General features: G+C 41.8%; 1 protein-coding gene across 3 annotated transcripts in view; it reads left to right on the top strand.

Moving 5' to 3' along the window:
- RIN2 (Ras and Rab interactor 2) overlaps window positions 1–15,301 on the top strand; it is a 175,333-nt gene that overhangs the window by 50,056 nt on the left and 109,976 nt on the right. For 2 of the 3 annotated variants that reach the window (XM_073672467.1, XM_073672466.1), the window contains exon 2: window positions 14,717–14,809. The exons of the other annotated variant lie outside the window; for it this stretch is intronic. In XM_073672467.1, coding sequence (XP_073528568.1) covers window positions 14,762–14,809 — 48 coding nt within the window. In that variant the 5' untranslated portion in view covers window positions 14,717–14,761. The remainder of the gene's footprint in view (window positions 1–14,716; window positions 14,810–15,301) is intronic. 3 annotated transcript variants of the gene reach the window in all.

The following is a 15,301-nucleotide window of genomic DNA, read 5'->3' as shown; positions in this document are numbered from 1 at the left end:
CATGAACACATACATATACACATACACACACATACACACATACATATACTGTTAGGTCCAAAAATGTTGGAACAGTGACACAAGTTTTGGCATTTTAGCTGTTTATTAAAACATATTCAAGATACAGTTATATAATCAATATGGGTTTACAGTGCAGACGCTCAGCTTTAAAGCGCACCTGTCAGCAGGATTGTGCTCAGTAAACTACATACACTGTCAGATGGGCGACATTACACTGATTAAAATGATAAAATAATACCTTGGTTGATTAAATCCGTCCTGTGGTTCTTGTGGAACCTTACTTTCAGTTTGGAGATAATGATATGCTCGTTCTTCGGTGAGGCCTGTGGGGGGCACTTTATCTGGTGCTCTACTTACTTATTCATCTGTATGCGCTTATGACAGCTCACTCTGCCTTCACTGACCTGCCTCCTATTTTACCTAGCCCCGCACTACTAGATGCATTATGTAAAATAGGAGGCAGGTCACTGAACGATCAGTGACCTGTCATAAGAGCATACAGATGAATATGTAAGAAGAACACCAGATAGAGCCCCCCCCGCCCACAGTCCCGCCCTGAAGCACGAGCATATCATTATCTCCAAACTGAAAGTAAAGTTACACAAGAACCGCAGGACAGATTTAATCAACCAAGGTATCATTTTACTCAGTGTAATGTCGCCCACCTGACAGTGTATGTAGTTTACTGAGCACAATCCTGCTGACAGGTGCGCTTTAATTTGGGTGTATCCACGTCCTAATTGGAGTAAGAGGTAGGAATCACATCTCTTTAATATGTAGCTTCTTTTTACAGGGACCAAAAGTAATTGGACAGATATCTAAAAAACTCTTTAACGGGTTGCATGTATGTACTATTCCCTAGTTAATTCATAGTCAATTAAGCAGGTGAAAGGTCTCAAACTGATTCCAGGTGTGGAATTTGCAAAGCTGTTGCTGTGAACCCACACAATGCTGTCAAAGAAGCTCTTAACGGAAGAGAAACAGACAATCGTTAAGCTGAAAAAAAGAATAAATCCATCAGATAGCAGAAATGTTAGGAGTGGCCAAATCAACAGCTTGGTATATTCTGCAAAAAATAAAGAGCGCACTGGTGAGCTCAATAGTCCTCAATAGTCATAGTCCTCAATATAGTGTAATGCACCCCATAGTCCTCCATATAGTATAATGCACCCCATAGTCCTCAATATAGTGTAATACACTCTCCACAGGCCTCCATATAGTATAATGCACTCCCCATGGGCTTTTATATAGTATAATGCACTCACCATAGGCCTCCATATAGTATAAGGCACACCCCATAGGCCTCTGTATAGTATAATGCAACTCTTTAGTCTTCAACATAGTATAATGCACTCCGCATAAAAAAATAACAGATAACTCTCCTCATTCCCCCACTGCTCCAGTCTGCAGCGACATCTCAGCACAGCGGATGCCATGTAGTGACATCTTCACACCCGTTGTGCTGACACATCACACGCAGAGGGGGAATAATGGGAGAGGGAGCATCAGCTGATGCTCCCTCTCTAATCATTGCTTTCAACATCCGGGATGCCGATACAGTTTAACTTGCGGGGAGGCACTATGGGCCCCCTTACCCTGCTCACGGGCCCCATAGTGTCCGAATGGCACTGCAGGGAGATCATTTCTCCCTGCTCTGCCGGAGAGTTTAACTGTATTGGCGTGCGCAGTTAAAAGTAGCATAGTTCCTGGTGGGTACCTCAGAATGCTGGCCTGGGCAACCGGATCCTCTGTTTCCCCGATAGCTACGCTACTGTTTGGTGACCTCCATGGCTTCCAGACTTCAGGCAGTCATTGCCTACACATGATTCTTTACAAAGTATTAAAAATTAACATTTTATTTATGCTAAAGTTAATTTGTCCAATTTCTTTTGAGCCTCTGAAAAAAGAAAGATTTGTAGAAAAATGGTGGCAATTCCTAAACATTTCACAGGATATTTGTGTTCCAACTCCTGTAATTAAACCTGAAAATCTACACTTCAATTACATCTCCGTTGTTTCATCTTAAATCAAAAATAGTACCATACAAAGCCCAAATCAAGACGTTTCGGTCACTGGCTAGTCCGACCCAACTCTTCTGGCCGCTCCTAAATCCCGGACCCAAAAATCTGAGCCCATTAAAAATCCTCTCAGTGACTTATTGTTATTGGAGCACTCTCTTCCGTGACTTACATCACCGAGGCCAGGCATCTCGGTAACACATGAAGCAAGAAAATCCAGTATCTGCAGCAATACAGAAACGTTTTAAAACATGACTTTTATTAGCAACATATTTAAAAATCTAAGATCAAAAAACATACGTGTTTTGGGCTCAGAAGCCCTTAGTCCTGAACTTATCTGTCTTTTTAATCTTAGATTTTAAAATATGTCGCTATTAAAAGTCATGTTTTAAAAACTTTCTTAATTGCTGCGGATGCTGGATTTTCTTGCATCGTGTTGTTCTCTGCCCAGGAGCTAGTCTGGAGCCGCTCACCGCTCTACTGATCGAGGTAACATTTTTTCCGCACTTGGTGAGCCGGTTTTCCTCTCCCTTCCCATCCTCCCAATTTTTTTCATCTCGGTAACACATTACCGCCATCCAGGACTTGTCCAGCTACCTTCTTAGAGTATGTGTAAAATATGTCTTATATTCTAGGTTCTTCAAAGTAGTCACCTTTTGCTTTGATGACAGCTTTGCACACTCTTGGCATTCTCTTGATGAGCTTCAAGAGGTAGTCACCGGAAATGGTCTTCCAACAATCTTGAAGGAGTTCCCAGAGATGCTTAGCACTTGTTGGCCCTTTTGCCTTCACTCTGCGGTCCAGCTCACCCCAAACCATCTCAATTGGGTTCAGGTCTGGTGACTGTGGAGGCAAGGTCATCTGGTGTAGCACCCCATCACTCTCCTTCTTGGTCAAATAGCCCTTACACAGGAGGTGTGTTTGGGGTCATTGTCCTGTTGAAAAATAAATGATGGTCCAACTAAACGCAAACCGGATGGAATAGCATGCCGCTGCAAGATGCTGTGGTAGCCATGCTGGTTCAGTATGCTTTCAATTTTGAATAAATCCCCAACAGTGTCACCAGCAAAGCACCCCCACACCATCACACCTCCTCCTCCATGCTTCACGGTGGGAACCAGGCATGTAGAGTCCATCCATTCACCTTTTCTGCGTCGCACAAAGACACGGTGGTTGGAACCAAAGATCTCAAATTTGGACTCATCAGACTAAAGCACAGATTTCCACTGGTCTAATGTCCATTCCTTGTGTTCTTTAGCCCAAACAAGTCTCTTCTGCTTGTTGCCTGTCCTTAGCAGTGGTTTCCTAGCAGCTATTTTACCATGAAGGCCTGCTGCACAAAGTCTCCTCTTAACAGTTGTTGTAGAGATGTGTCTGCTGCTAGAACTCTGTGTAGCATTGACCTGGTCTCTAATCTGAGCTGCTGTTAACCTGCAATTTCTGAGGCTGGTGACTCGGATAAACTTATCCTCAGAAGCAGAGGTGACTCTTGGTCTTCCTTTCCTGGGGAGATCCTCATGTAAGCCAGTTTCTTTGTAGCGCTTGATGTTTTTTGCAACTGCACTTGGGGACATATTCAACGTTTGCCCAATTTTTCGGACTGACTGACCTTCATTTCTTAAAGTAATGATGGCCACTCGTTTTTCTTTACTTAGCTGCTTTTTTCTTGCCATAATACAAATTCTAAAAGTCTTTTCAATAGGACTATAAGCTGTGTATCCACCAGACTTCTGCACAACATAACTGATGGTTCCAACCCCATTTATAAGACAAGAAATCCCACTTATTAAACTTGACAGGACACACCTGTGAAGTGAAAACCATTTCCGGTGACTACCTCTTGAAGCTCATCAAGAGAATGCCAAGAGTGTGCAAAGCAGTCATCAAAGCAAAAGGTGGCTACTTTCAAGAACCGAGAATATAAGACATATTTTCAATTGTTTCACACTTTTTTTTTTAATGCATGAGACGGTGCATTATCATGCATGAAAATGATCTTGCTGCGGAATGCACGGTTCTTCTTCTTGAACCATGGCAGGAAGTACTGTTTGAGAAACTCAACATACATTATGGAGTTCATCTTTACCCCTTCAGGGATCCTAAAGGGGCCGACAATCTCTCTCCCCATGATTCCAGCCCAAAACATTACTCCACCTCCTCCTTGTTGGCGCCGTAGCCGTGTTTGCATGGGGTGTCCATCAACCAGCCATCCTCCACTCCATCCATCTGGACCATCGAGCGTTGCACGGCACTCATCGGTGAACAAAACAGTTTTGAAGTCAGTCTACATGTATTGTTTGGCCCACTGGAGCCGTTTCTGCTTGTGTGCAGTGGATAGAGGAGGTCGACAGGATGGCTTACGCACAGCTGCAAACCTCTGAAGGACCCTGCATCTTGTTGTTCGCGGGATGTTGGAGGCACCTGCAGCTTCAAAAACTTGTCTGCTGCTATGACAAGGCTTTTTTGCCGCTGCTTTTTAACCTGACGTAATTGCCTGTAGGAAAGAGTCCTCAATTTTCCATTATCAGCACGCACACGTGTGTACTGTGAATCAGCTACATACTTCTTGATTGTGCGATGATCACGATGAAGTGTCTTGGCAATGTTGATTGTAGTCATGCCTTGACCTAAACACTCCACAATTTGTTGCTTCTCAGCAGCCGACACATCCTTTTTCTTTCCCATTTTGGCAGAAAATTTAGGCAGCTTAAAAAATTTGGGACAGCCTTCTTAAGTAGTCTTGCCTTTCATTGGACACACCTGCCAACCTAATTAGCACAGGTGTCTGCAATTGCTTACAGTGATATAAAGAGCCCTGACACACATCACCATCTATGAGTTTAACTGACAAACAAAAAAATTCTTACCTTATCACTCCTAAACACTTTTTGCATAATAATTTGGAACACAGTGTAGTCCATTGTTTTCCTCTTGGCCATTCTTGGGTGTTTTTAGCTGTGTGTTTTGGGTCATTATCCTGTTGCAAGACCCCTGACCTGCGACTGAGACCAAGCTTTCTGACATTGGACAGCACATTTCTCTCTAGAATCCCTTGATAGTCTTGAGATTTCATTGTACCCTGCACAGATTCAAGACACCCTGTCCCAGATGCAGCAAAGCAGCCCCAGAACATAACAGAGCCTCCTCCATGTTTCACAGTAGGGACAGTGTTCTTTTCTTGATATGCTTCATTTTTCCATCTGTGAACATAGAGCTGATGTGCCTTGCCAAAAACTTCAATTTTTGTCTCATCTGTCCATAGGACATTCTCCCAGAAGCTTTTTGGCTTGTCAACATGTAGTTTGGCAAATTCCAGTCTGGCTTTTTTATGATTTTTTTTTCAACAATGGTGTTCTCCTTGGTAGTCTCCCATGAAGTCCACTTTGGATCAAACAACGATGGATGGTGCGATCTGACACTGATGTTCCTTGAGCTTCAAGTTCACCTTTAATCTCTTTAGAAGTTTTCCTAGGCTTTTTGTTACCATTCGTATTATCCGTCGCAGCCAGGAGTCCAGGAAGGTTGGCTACAGTCCCATGGATCTTAAATTTTTGAATAATATGTGCAACTGTAGTCACAGGAACATCAAGCTGCTTGGAGATGATCTTATAACCTTTACCTTTAACATACTTGTCTATAATTTTCTTTCTAATCTCCTGAGACAACTCTTTCCTTTGCTTCCTCTGGTCCATGTTGAGTGTGGTACACACCATGTCACCAAACAGCACAGTGAGTATCTGTAGCCCTATATACAGGCCCACTGACTGAATACAAGACTGTAGACACCTATGATGCTAATTAGTGGACACAACTTGATTTAACATGTCCCTTTTGTCACATTATTTTCTGTGGTACCATCATTTCTGTCCAGGCCTATTTCATGAGTTTAATTTTTGTAAAAAATCTGTAGAAGCAGGGTTAAAAAGCAATGTCTGACTTTCATTTGTTAATTTTCATAGATTTTAAATTTATTATTACTTTTGTCAGATTAATTCATTCATTCAGTTATTTCTGTGACCAATTTGGGGTTTTCTTTCATTAAATGAGGGGTACCAACAATTTTGACCATGTGTGTATAGTATATTTACAGATGAGCATCTGTAACCTCCGCACCTCCTGTTATTACACCCCCTCATTTTCCCATCTAGGGAATACTACATTCTCGATATAATTCTTACCACTGATGCTCTTATAGAATAAAGTGATCCATGCGCGCTCTTCCACATGTTAACCTTCTCTCACTACCAAGGCTGCTACTTGGCAAACACCACCCCGCTGTATAGAAAGTCTTGTGTGAGTCCAAAATTGGGAAAATTGAACACAGAGGCGCTTTGAAGAACATTTTTTATGAACTTCTTTTCTTTTCTGAAGGCCCCCAGTCAAAAACATTAAAAACTGTGAGTCGGTGCCAACATTTGATAAAAGCAGCAGCTGAAGCGCAGCTTTGTGTTAGTGCAGCTGTACCCACAAGGAAACGGGACAACCCCTCACATCCGGAATCATTCCCACTTCTACTTCTTTAGTCTCTCGTCATTTCTTTGCCTTTTTTATTAGTGAGAGGATTCATACTGAGAGTGGACCTGTAATATTACTTTCTTGTGTGATGTAGGCTGTGATTTAATAACCATATGAACCATGGAAAACTGTCTGGAACCTGATCATATGGCTCATAACAAATCCATATATAGATTACTTTTCATACCCTCTCCTATGTCCGTATGTCTGTGCCATGAGCTGTGTATGTTGACCACTCCTCTGTTTTCTATAGTTGTGGAATATGGATGTGTCTGCACTTTCTTTGCCTCTGTTCTGTGTTAGAGATATGAGGCAAGCGAGACTGGATTACCTAGAGTAAAAAGAAAAGGGAAGGAGGGCATGTAATTCCTACAAAAGCTTCGGAAATATTTTTAGTGAAACTAGAAGATGTGACAAATTTAGCAATGGGAATGGGCTTTACCCTCCATGGCCTCCATTACAGACAGAACATTCAGGGTCATCTGAAGCCAGCCATACACATTAGATAGATATCGGCCAAACAGTTGTCTCTCGACTACGCCATACGCTGGAGCACTCCCCCGGCAGTGTGTTCCTGTATTCTCTGAGAGAGAGCCGCTGCCAGAGAACCAAAGGATCCGCCATTGGCATTCAGCTTTTCAGATCCTTGTCTTTCTGACATCTGTTGGGGGAGAGTTGATAGGCACCCCTATGCATCGGTCGGTCAGCCAATCCCACCAAAATCAGCAGGTTCAGTTGACTTTATCTATAATGTATGAAGGCCTTAAACCCAACCACCAACTGTAAGGCTATTTTAACTTTACAGGTGTTAAAGTGGAGAAAAAGGGGACAAGACAAGGCTTTTTTTTCATCCTTTATATTGTAAAAACTATATTACATATAGGAAAAAGAGGAAATGAGTTGATTTTTCAAGTCTTTAAAGGTACTCTAAACTTGCGCACGTAGGCTGATCTGTAAGTTCCTAGCAAGAACACAGGGGTTAATATCCTGCTCTCTCTTCTGTTTTCACCTAGTAGATAGTTAAGGAACAGAACTTGACCAATGGGGTGGGGTCTAACAGTTTTTGTGTGTGTCCTACTGGAGACAGAGCAATGGGGGGTGGCTTCTTCTGCTGCCATTTGTATTACAGCCTGGCAAAAGATGGCCAGTGAGAGTAGGGGTATTTCTGATCTCCTGGGACACATAGAAGATCCCGTATGCTGCTCATTTAGAAAGCGATTGTCTCATTATCTTCGGCAAGGAGCACATTGCTCTCCAGCAATGCTCCCCTTCCCGCTTGCCCAGGAGTGATGCTCCAGCTAGACCTGACAATTCGGAGCTGCTGCCCATAACTGTGCACTCTCCATTGCTGCTATATCAGACAGCTCTACCTGTACAATATTGGAGGAGCACACAAAACCTGGCCAGGATCTGGAGCTAACAGTACACTCCAGTGGTCATAGCCAGATTCAGAGCAGCATTTACAAGCTCTATTGGAAAGCGTTTGTAAGCACTGGGCATGTTCATGTGACTGGTAATACAATAAAAAACGGTCTGTTCTTGAGAACAGAGAGGATTTTTAATGACATGTATATTGTACAATTACTTGTTTTCACAAACACTTTGCAAATGTACCCAAAAGGAACATGGGAATAACCCTTTAATTACAATGTGACACACATAGGATCAATGGAGATTATAAGGTTAATAAAGAATTGCTGGAAATTTTCTATATTAGTGTTTTATTGAAGAAATGTAATGTATTCAACTTGCTGGCCTATATGAGATATAATAAGTACAGAGATTTTCCCCTGAAGTATCAAGTTTTGTTCACTGTAGCATTAGATGCAATTATCCATTAATGTCATCAGTAATGTCTTTGGGCAGCAGGATTTGTCATTTTTGGTTTTGTGGCGATTTGTGTTGCTTGAGGTAATATGGTTCTGTTATTGCCTTTCATCACTGCCCTCATTAATTCAATGTATTGGATGAGAAAACGTCTAGTCTCCTGGTCTATGCAGGAAGTAGGAGCGCAGGAGGGGTGTAGTGTATAGGAATCGTATTAACCCTCTCACCGCAAGAGATCACAATGTTATTCTTTAATCAAAATGTTATTTAATACCATTAACTCGTATTTTCATAATTGGACAGAAAGTAAACAAGTTCCAGCAACTTCATTTTCCATGGTAATTAGAATGACATAATCCTATAACCCTTTAAAACCCTTGCCAAATTACACAAACGTGAACTATTATTGAATTACAGTGTCTCCTTAGATCAGGGATGACTTTGTATCTAAGACATTGAAAGCCCTGAAGCTGCCATACACAGTAGATCTATTTTAAGTAAACTTGTCAATTTTGGACCGGCTGGCTGAACATCCAAAATCTATGGCGTCTTCCTTTCTCTCCCCTGACAGGTGATGTTGATGGGAAAAAGGATCGGGCATGTTGAATTTGAGCAGCCTATCCTTTTGTTCACCGGTGAGATAAGCTGAAACCAGAGAAGTTTTTCAAGGGCTTATTTCACTTTCACCATCGAAAATTAATGCATGACCAACTGAATTATGTATGTCTTGAGAGACAGCTCTCGGACTAACAGCCCCTTTCCTGTTCTTTTTCTAGTGTGTAAAGCTGACTATCTTCTTGGACCTAAAAGATCATAGTTTTAAAGTTAAATGCAAGAGTGGTGGCATTACTTGTGTGGTAATTTTGGGTAGTATATACTTGCCACTTCAAAGAATAGGCTTGAGTTATAAGCTGAGAAGGAAATGAGGTAAAGGTTATGTAAGAATTCTCATAATGGAGTCACATATTTAGGATAGCCAGAGCTCAAATCTTACCTTGTGTCTAGGATCTCATCTTGGAAAATGTTTTAGACTGGTGGCATCCCGTGCTCCTATATCTCAGAAATCCTTTGCACCCAGTCCCTGGGCCAGAATATCACATAATTAAAGAGAATCTTTCACCAAATTTTTTATGTTGCACTGAACACAGGATGCAATAGTGGCTACAATGTGTTTTGTTTTTATTTTGGCTTTTCATTGCATACTTATTAGCAATCAAAGTATTTGGCACCTAGTGAGTTAACACCCACTTGGACTTAACAAAAGTTATCAGTCAGTTTTCACTGGGGCTCTTATTTCTTCTCCCTGTGTGATGCTGACCAATCATAAGCAGGCAGCAACACTCAGGTGAAAAAGAACACACCCCACAGTAGCTTACAGCAGGTCTCTCAGTGTGTGAGATGTGATCACACTTATATCTGCTGTGCTGAAGCAACTTGTAATCGCTCTGGAGGGAAATTAGGACTGTCATTACATCTCACACAGGAGCAGTCTATTCTGGGCTGCTCTTGTGTGAGATATAATCATAGCTTGATCTGATCTCACTGCAGAGCTATTACATGTTGCCCTGAACACAGCACATATAAGGGTGATTACTGATACATCTCCTTACTGGCAGTGTGGGGAGAGGGTTAGTACAGCAAAGGTAATCGTAATATGAGAGAGTAGAGCTGATAGAAAGGTTTGTAATGTGACATAGCTAAACACAGCTACACTGCCCCTCCCCCCACAAGGACCTTATCTGAAAGATGTTAGTCATCTGTACTTTCTAATCATGCAGGAGGTTAGACCAGGAGATCAGGGTGGTCTGTCATACATGTCACACACCGTGAAACCTGCTCTAATTTATTGTGGCGGTGTGTTCTTTTTTTGCTGTGTTGCTGCCTGCTTATGATTGGTCAGCATCATAGAGAGAGAAGAAGAACACGCCCTCAGTGAAAAATATCTGATAATACACACTTGGACTTAACAAAACATGACTTATTAATTGGCGAATACTTTGATTGCTAATTAGTAATGAGCAAACGTGCTCGGATAAAGGGTTAACTCGGGTGTCATCCGAGTGTCTTCGGCAAGCTGGTATATTATGTTTGAGTCGCTGCATCTGCATGATTTACAGCTGTTAGCCTCAACACATGTGAGGATTCCCTAACAAACAGGCAATCCCTGCATGTGTTGAGGCTGTCTAACAGCTGCAAATCGTGCAGCAGAGACTCGAGCATAATATACGAGCACAATATACGAGCACGCCGAAGATACTCGGATAACATCCGAACATGCTTAGTTAACCTTTTATCCGAGCACGTTCGCTCATCACTATTGCTAATACTTCTGCAACAGAAGAGAAATTAAAAAATAAAAAAAAGTTTTATTCCGCTCTACAGCTACTTATACATTCTGTCTTAAGTTCAACATGAAACATTTGGTGAAAGGTCTTCTTTAAAGTCTTTATATATATGTACTGCCTGGATGTACAGTGACATGTAGTTTGGGCACCCCTGGTCAAAATTAGATGAAGATGAATTGATCTCTAAAAGGCCTAAAGTTAAAGATGACACATGTCCTTTGTATTTTAGGCAACAAACATATATATATATATATATATATATATATATATATATATATATTTATTTATAGTACAGACCAAAAGTTTGGACACACCTTCTAATTTAAAGATTTTTCTGTATTTTCATGACTATGAAAATTGTACATTCACACTGAAGGCATCAAAGCTATGAATTAACACATGTGGAATTATATACTTAACAAAAAAGTGTGAAACAACTGAAAATATGTCTTATATTCTAGGTTCTTCAAAGTAGCCACCTTTTGCTTTGATGACTGCTTTGCACACTCTTGGCATTCTCTTGATGAGCTTCAAGAGGAAGTCACCGGAAATGGTCTCAATGGGCACTGTAGTGTGCCGACCTCACCTTTCCCTTCTGGCTTCTTTATTTCCTTCTATTCTACATACTTGTTGGTAACAGTAGACACAGAACAGACCGGCTCATGTTACACTTCACTGGAACTTGCACTTTCCAGAAGATTAATACTATGGTTGGAATTTTCAAGTTGATTACATAACTACATGGATAAGAACATATGACTCTGCTCCACCAGAATATCTTGGCTCTCTTCCTGAATTAGTTCATTTGTGAACTTGTGTAACTTTTTGCTAATCTTCCCTCTCCAGTTTAGACCGCGGGAGGTGTGCACCTCAGCTAGGTGTATCCTCTACTGCCTTTGTGCACTTTCATTGCTCCTCCGGTTCTTCCAGGTGCATTGTGTTCTGTAACTAATGCAAGAGACTTGAAATGAGATCTTGCCCAGGTCAGAGTGACTTTAGGGGGGGAATTCTTAACATTCTGCAGAGTCAAACAAAGCCTTGGCCGCAGTTTACATTAGCGGGTGTTTTATACAAAAGGGAGAACTGAGGTCTAGGCGTGTTCCATTGTCTAATGCACACAGGGCAGGGTTGTGCGCACCGCTGTGCTTCAGAGTAATAACGAGGCCAGTTTAACAGCCAGCCCTGCCCTCCTACAATGCACTTTCAAAAGCTGGAAGGAAACTGCTAGTCCTCTAATCCAAAGTGCATTTCCCTAGATCAATAGGAAAACTGTTGACTGCCCAAATCTAGAGAACAAAAAATAATTATAGAGCACCCCTTTAAATATCCCCAACAATCCATCAGATATCGGGCGCTATGATGTCAGTGATTTATCTTGTACATAAAAGCACTGACCGACTTTAATCAGCATTTTGGATTAGATTTTGGTCAGTTTTTACCATCCATGTTTCATCGGTGATTTTCTTATATGCCAAAATGTGGTGGTCCCCCTAACCTATCGAGTCCCTCTGCAGCTGCACAGATTGCACGTGTCATGTCTTTCCTTCCCATATCATAAATCGGACATCTGTGCTGCAGCCAGCTAAATAGAAACTCCCAAATATAGTGTAATTAGGAGTTATTAAAAAATACCCACACTAGGTTCATACCTGCAGATATTTCAATGTATTAACCCTTTATTGACCAGTTTAAAAACAGCAATCAGAGCTAGCTCTAGTCGCTGCAGTTAGAGACAGATGCCAGCTGTGTAAGACAGTTGGCACCCACCCTGTATACAGTGGGCTCAACTCTTGAGCTCACTCCTTATAACGCACCCGACACATGATGTACATGTACACACGTCATGAAGTGGTTAAAAAGGACCTTTTACCTTTCTTAGGCTATGTTCACATGTCCAGTAATCGTCCGTTAGAACACAGCAGTTCATTGACAAAAAAGTTGTGCAGACAGAACTTTTTTGTCCAGTTAAAAAAAAATAGATTTAGACTGGATCCGTTTTTTTAACATTGAAGTCTATGGAAATTATATCCGTTAAACAGCCATCCATTTTTCTTTCATTTGAAAAGGATCCGTTTTTTGCTTACTGGATCAGTTTCTAATGAAGAAAACAGATGGCTATTTAACGGATCTGTTTTCCATAGACTTCAATGTTAAAAAAACGGATCCAGTTGAAATCCATTTTTTTAACTGGACAAAAAAGTTCTGTCTGCAGAACTTTTTTTGTCAACAGATTGCTGCTGGATCTGTTCTCACGGATGATTACTGGACATGTGAACATAGTTTTAAATGTCTCTTTTTGTAAATTCTTCTCATACATTTTTTTTTAAAGAGATACTTTTCCTAGAGATCTCCATTGGTCTGCTCCTCTGTTATTCCTCCTGGAAATGCCGGTAATGGAGAAACAAATGGGTTAATTCTGCGCCATGTAGGCGCTCTTCGATCATCATTATCCTGAGGAAGAAGTATGTATACTTCGAAACGCATTGACTAAATAAACCAGTTACACTCCGATTGGCATCCCTCATCCTTCCTACATGGCAGTGCAGAGTTAACCCATTTGTTTCTCCATTACCGGCATTTTCATCTCCTCGTGGGTCTGCAGCAGCCTAAGCGTTATTAGTGGTTGTGTGCACACAGCCCGACCAGGTGAACACTAACAAGTTACTTTCTCAATATTGACCCTATTTTTGCGCTTTGTGTCTTTCCAGTTCTCTCTTGACTTTGATTCCTTCTGGAAAAGTATGAATAAATTATTAACTGGGTGTTAACATTCCCTAGGTCAAAATGGGGTGTGTCTGCAACCATCAGCACTGATTGGTCAGCAGAGAGACACCCCCCCAACTGGTAACACCTAGGAGGAATAATGGAAGAACGGCACAATGCAGAATTGTAATACTTGTTGTTTCACAAAGAATAGATGTGTTTGCTGAAATAGAAACTAAAGATAACAGATTCTCTTTAAGGGCTCGCTCACATTGCTGTATACATCAGACGAATGCTATCTGATTTTTTTATTGGATAGCACTTGAATCAATGTTATCCAATGGGGCAGTACTGATGACCAATTTTTTTCACTGACAGTGAAAAAAATCACAGCATGCTACAATTTCACTCAGAAATCAGATGCCACTCATCCATTTAAGTGTATGGGTGCAGTGAAAACATCGGACCGCACTCAGATGACATCTGAGTGCAGTCTGATTTCCGTGCACTCACACAATGGGGAAGATGGAGAAATGTTGATCTCCAACAGAATGGGATCACACTATGTTGACACTCGGATCACACTTTGGTCTGAGTGTCATTATTATCATAATCGACCCGATTCTCTGGGAGGAGAGAATATACGGCCGTCTGACTCTGCCCTAAGAGGTGGATCTGCAGACTCCAGGGATCCTCAGTGCATTGTGTCTGACTCCTTAGTCCCTGGCTTGTGTATTGCAGGCTGTATGTTGTATCTCATCCCTTATCTGGTGTTGTCATACCCAGCCCCTGGAGAACACACCAAGGAGCAGGTTTTTCTTCTTCAGACCACACTGATGGGTTGCATGGTGGTGCTGTCTTATAGTGACCTCCGGAGTAAGTCCTTGCACTGTTAATAGCTGCAGCACTTTCTCCACTCTCAGTAATGGCAGGTCCATGTGGCAGAGATACATGTGGCTTTTCCACCTTAGTGGTGTTGTGAAATCCAGGCATACTGTCTACATTAACCTCTTCTTTCCCTTACTGGAATCTTTTTCCACCCATGCGATGAGCGTGGCTGTAATTGAGGAATACATAGTAGAAAATAAGCAGTCTTCCTACTCCAGTCTCTGACCACTGTGGGATCATCACATCCCACCTCCTTGTCTCCTTGTAGGATGAGGCTGAGCCTCTGGGCTGCGGATGGAGTAGTCGGGCACTGGCAGACTGCTTGTTGTGACTGATTCTGTGGCTTGCATAGGAATTTCCTACAGACTGCCCTAACCATTACCATGTCCTTCCTCTCAGAGAAGCTGGGAAAACACAGCGGCCGTCCAGCAGAAGTCTTCCCAGATGATAATGGCAGTGCGTCGGCCGCAAGACAGACAGAGCTACTTTAAGGTAAAAAAACTTTTATGTTTTTATATTTCAAGGATCAGATGTTTTTAGAGAATTTTATGTAATCCTGAGAGTGGATCGGGATCTATTTCATTTTCTAAGTTTCTGTGGCTGAAGAAATAAAAGGGAGAACTGTTTGCGTGCAGATGTAGCAGAGCTGTTTCCTACACCGTCACACCTCTCTGAGAGAGACACCTGCAGCCCTATGTGTCTGGTAAACTCAGCTCTGCTACATCTGCGCTGTAATGTAATTACTTCTGTGGACGTGTGTATGTCAGGATGTGTATAATCTGGAACAGACGTCATACAATGGACAGATGTACAGATGTCTCCGTTCTTACCTTTCCTATTGGCTCACGATATGCTGAGATGCTCCACTCACCTCGGGACATCTGAAGCCAAGAAGAAAGCTGAGGAGGTACACATCGGTATGTTGTTTTCGTTTGCATAGGACTGCAATCAGGGCACACTTATTATATGAGCTCAGATTGCTAA

The sequence above is a fragment of the Phyllobates terribilis genome, unplaced genomic scaffold (assembly GCF_046119375.1).
Source record: "Phyllobates terribilis strain yellow unplaced genomic scaffold, ASM4611937v1 Scaffold_3__8_contigs__length_932513732, whole genome shotgun sequence".
NCBI classification, from domain to species: domain Eukaryota; kingdom Metazoa; phylum Chordata; class Amphibia; order Anura; family Dendrobatidae; genus Phyllobates; species Phyllobates terribilis.
The sequence above is the reverse complement of the archived record's forward strand: the minus strand, read 5'-3'. Positions and strand labels throughout refer to the sequence as shown.